Source organism: Limulus polyphemus, unplaced genomic scaffold (assembly GCF_000517525.1).
Source record: "Limulus polyphemus unplaced genomic scaffold, Limulus_polyphemus-2.1.2 Scaffold13600, whole genome shotgun sequence".
In the NCBI taxonomy this organism is placed as follows: domain Eukaryota; kingdom Metazoa; phylum Arthropoda; class Merostomata; order Xiphosura; family Limulidae; genus Limulus; species Limulus polyphemus.
The window spans coordinates 1,464-5,200 of NW_013679210.1; the positions used below are offsets into that span (position 1 = coordinate 1,464).

Sequence of the window (3,737 nt, forward strand, 5' to 3'; positions counted from 1 at the left end):
AAATATAGCCATCATATTTAGAACATACGAACGACCTAAAAGTTCATAGTTCGATTTTGCGGTAACGAGACACATTCACGTTCATCTCTAGACCACGCCCTGTCCAGCAGAGAAAAGACTTTGATTGTAGAGCAGGTTTACTTCTTTCACTGTCATTAATCTAAGATGCCAGGAACTGGGCTATTGTCGACAGGACATGTACTGTAACGACGTGATGAAGCTCCGAATTGTATTTTGTATATACAATTAGATTATTGTTTCTAATTAGTTTTAACCTACATTTCGGCTGATAGTGCTGCCGTCTTCAGAAAAGTCCTGGGAACTAGGAGTTATTTTTGTGTTGGTAATAACCGGCACTCAATCTTGTGTATTACTGAAGGAAGTCTTAAAGCGTTATTCGTTTGACTGAGGTCTGGTCAGTACTTGGTATCTAGTTATAAAAGTAAGTTATCAACCAATAACTCGACGTAGATGATCGTATTGGCTACTAACCTTGACAGTAATCTATCGTTTATAGGACCGTGTTTTTGTTCGATTTCAGATTGTTACCAAGATGGCGTTCACTACAACGTTGGACAAAAGTTGAAGAAAAACTGCAACACGTGGTAAGTATTATTTTTATTGTTCTATCTGTATGAAAAATAAGAGTGTAACGTTAGAAGTACTATTGCACGACTGAAATAAGCCCTACCAAAACCCTACACACGTGTTTACTGTCCAAAAATTGCAAAACACACAAGCTTGAGATATTGGATGCTTCCAATGCCTCCACCAATGGGATCATCAGCCGGGTGCCATCTATCCATGGAAGTTTTGGCCCCTTACAAATCATTACTCCTTCGGATTGGTCAGCTGGCACCATTCCCTACACCACCTCCCCCTCGTGGGCTTATACTGATCAGATGATTACCACTGCGTTTACTACACTGTCATCCACCTACTCTTCTGAAGATACTTCGCCCATATCCACGACGAACTTGAATCGGATGCTTCAGCCGGCACCATCAGATCTAAGCTCTGCATTCTTAAAGTTCCATTCATGAGCTTCTTGAATATTGTCCTCTCAGGATTATGTCAGCTTGCCAATGATCACCAGCCTTCCAACAGCTGACCAGATGACAATCTCAGCTGGAAATTTCTCTTTGGTGTTTACTATTACCTACCAATCATTTGCGATAAAGAGTATGCTACTTCTAGGTGAGTTGCTACCTGACCCTGACCTAAAGCTCTTTTTAATGAAGGTGATGAACTGTCTTTGACTAGTTAGTTGCTATGTTAACCTTTTGCATTCTCTCTTCAACTGCCTTGTCTATCATATGGAGTACATTATTGTGGCAAGAGGTGTACATGCTGCTAACAAGGACAAATGAGCAGGAACCTGGAGTACATTATTGTGGCAAGAGGTGTACATGCTGCTAACAAGGACAAATGAGCAGGAACCTGGAGTACATTATTGTGGCAAGAGGTGTACATGCTGCTAACAAGGACAAATGAGCAGGAACCTGGAGTACATTATTGTGGCAAGAGGTGTACATGCTGCTAACAAGGACAAATGAGCAGGAACCTGGAGTACATTATTGTGGCAAGAGGTGTACATGCTGCTAACAAGGACAAATGAGCAGGAACCTGGAGTACATTATTGTGGAAAGAGGTGTACATGCTGCTAACAAGGACAGAGGAACTCAGAATGTGTTGCAAGCTTCCCTTCACACTACATGCATGGCAACAGTCTACCTTATCATACCAGATGATAAGGTTGGCTGGTGTGGGAAACAAATCATGAGTGGACCTCCATAGAAATGAAGTTCCAGAAGCTTAATCTTCCACAACACATTTCATTGTTTTATACTCTTCCCATCTCACCCATGCGCCTTTCTTTGCTTATCAAACCACTGTGGCTAGTCTTCTCCTCTTTAGCTTTCCATATTTCCAAAGAAACCAGCTCTCTTTGATCTGTGTTGTTGGCAGATGTCTACACCTTGTGACTTGTCCATCCCAATCCTTGGTACCTTACTTGAGCAGCTCCAGAAATTTCATTTTGCTTGAACCTTGACTCTGCTTCATTAACAGCTTTCTCAGCTGTCGACTTCTTGTTGGATCCGACATCAGGTTAGGTGTTTTTAACCGCTAGATATTTAGTCACTAAGGTCATGAAGGATCTTGCTTTTGCTCCATTATATATATCTTACTGGCAGAACTAACTTTGTGCACCAAATTTGAATGGCAATGGTATTCAAAGTATTTAGAACTCCCAACCATATCTTCACGTACTTGTTCAACTGATGCTCCATTACCTCTACATGGCTAATGGCCATCTGATACACGATTAGCAGCCACATGAGGCCAAACTGCAAACACTAGAGCTTCAACTTACCTAATAGATCCCACTTTTCAATTAGTTCCAAACCTTCCATCACCTCTTAGCCACCTCCTGGTCTCTCTCAGCTCTATTGTATACCAATGTTCACAGGCTGCTCCTGGCTTGATGGAATCTTCTTACTGCATGACATAAAATAAGTATTGATCAGATTCCCCTGCTTGACAACCAGACTTCTTGCTTTTGAACTTTATCCTAACCCAGTCCATCAGATGCTTGAGTAATTAGATTAAGAAGTGTCACTTCATCCATGAAAGCTGGTGGAAGCTCTTCTTCATTAATTGCTATTCCTGCCAGCCTTTTCTGCTGCTCTGATGACCTCCATTACAATAATGAACATGATAGGAGAAATAGTACACCCAAATGGAAATCCAAATTCAATGTCCCCCACTTTCTAGTGTAATCTCGAGAATTTTATTTGGAAATCCCTGTAATACTCCACGTTGAAATTCTTCACCTTCTTAGGAACCCAAAATAGATTCATGGTGTATTTCATCAGTGCATGCAGAACCCACTCATATGTATTTGCAAAGTCCAGCCACACCATAATAAAATCTTTAAGAGTACTCAAATGTTCATTTTTGGAGATACATACACCATCTGCTCTGTTATATGAAAACAGAGAAAATTCATTGGCTTGCTATACTTCTTGTACACTTTGTATTGTACTTCATTCGGGCATGTGGCACAAGCAGGTCTCGCTTTCCTGATCTACCTTTCCATCTCTGCTCGTTTTGGTCCTGCTGTATCGAACATTATGCCCGATCGTGTCGGCCTTACTAGTCCAGCCATGTCAAGCATTGGTATATTACAGTATTCGTTAGAATATGTGCTCTTCAGTTGCTTCTTGAAGTACCTTTAGCTCGCCACTCTTACACTGCTCAAATAGCTTCTTCATGAACTGGTATTGATTAGGGAAGAAAGCAATTCTCAGGTATTCTCCCTCCTCCTCCTTTTTCCATCTATGTCACTCAGCGTGTCTGAATGAAGCTAATCTTCCTCCTTCTTTCTCCCGACGCCCAGCAAGGCCTGGTTTCTGTTTTATACCGCCTTTTTTCACTAGTACTTCTGAGAATTCTGCTTTTGTCTCGACATGTGTATTACTTTCTGTCTTATTGTTTTCTCAGTCTGCTGTAGTTGACATTCCAGAATACCAAACCCAACTCCCCAAATTATATATCAAGTTGCCTATCATTTCCATCTAATTGAATTTTCCTTTCAGAGTTCTTCAGCATTATAATGATATCCTCTTCGACATCACGCCACCCCTTCTCTTTATTACCGTCCTCACAACCATTCTCAGCGCTGCATCTGGTGTTGAATCTGTCCGGGTACTCTAGTGAGACACCTGACCTGAACT

General features: G+C 41.3%; 1 protein-coding gene across 1 annotated transcript in view; it reads left to right on the forward strand.

Annotated features, from left to right (window-relative positions):
- Positions 1-541: 541 nt before the first annotated feature.
- Positions 542-3,737, forward strand: part of LOC106477247 (tubulointerstitial nephritis antigen-like) — a gene marked incomplete at its 5' end in the record, with an annotated part of 6,249 nt that continues 3,053 nt past the window's right edge. Inside the window, 2 exons of the mRNA XM_013937837.2 lie at positions 542-605; positions 1,068-1,197. Of these exons, the coding sequence (XP_013793291.1) occupies positions 542-605; positions 1,068-1,197 (194 nt within the window). The remainder of the gene's footprint in view (positions 606-1,067; positions 1,198-3,737) is intronic.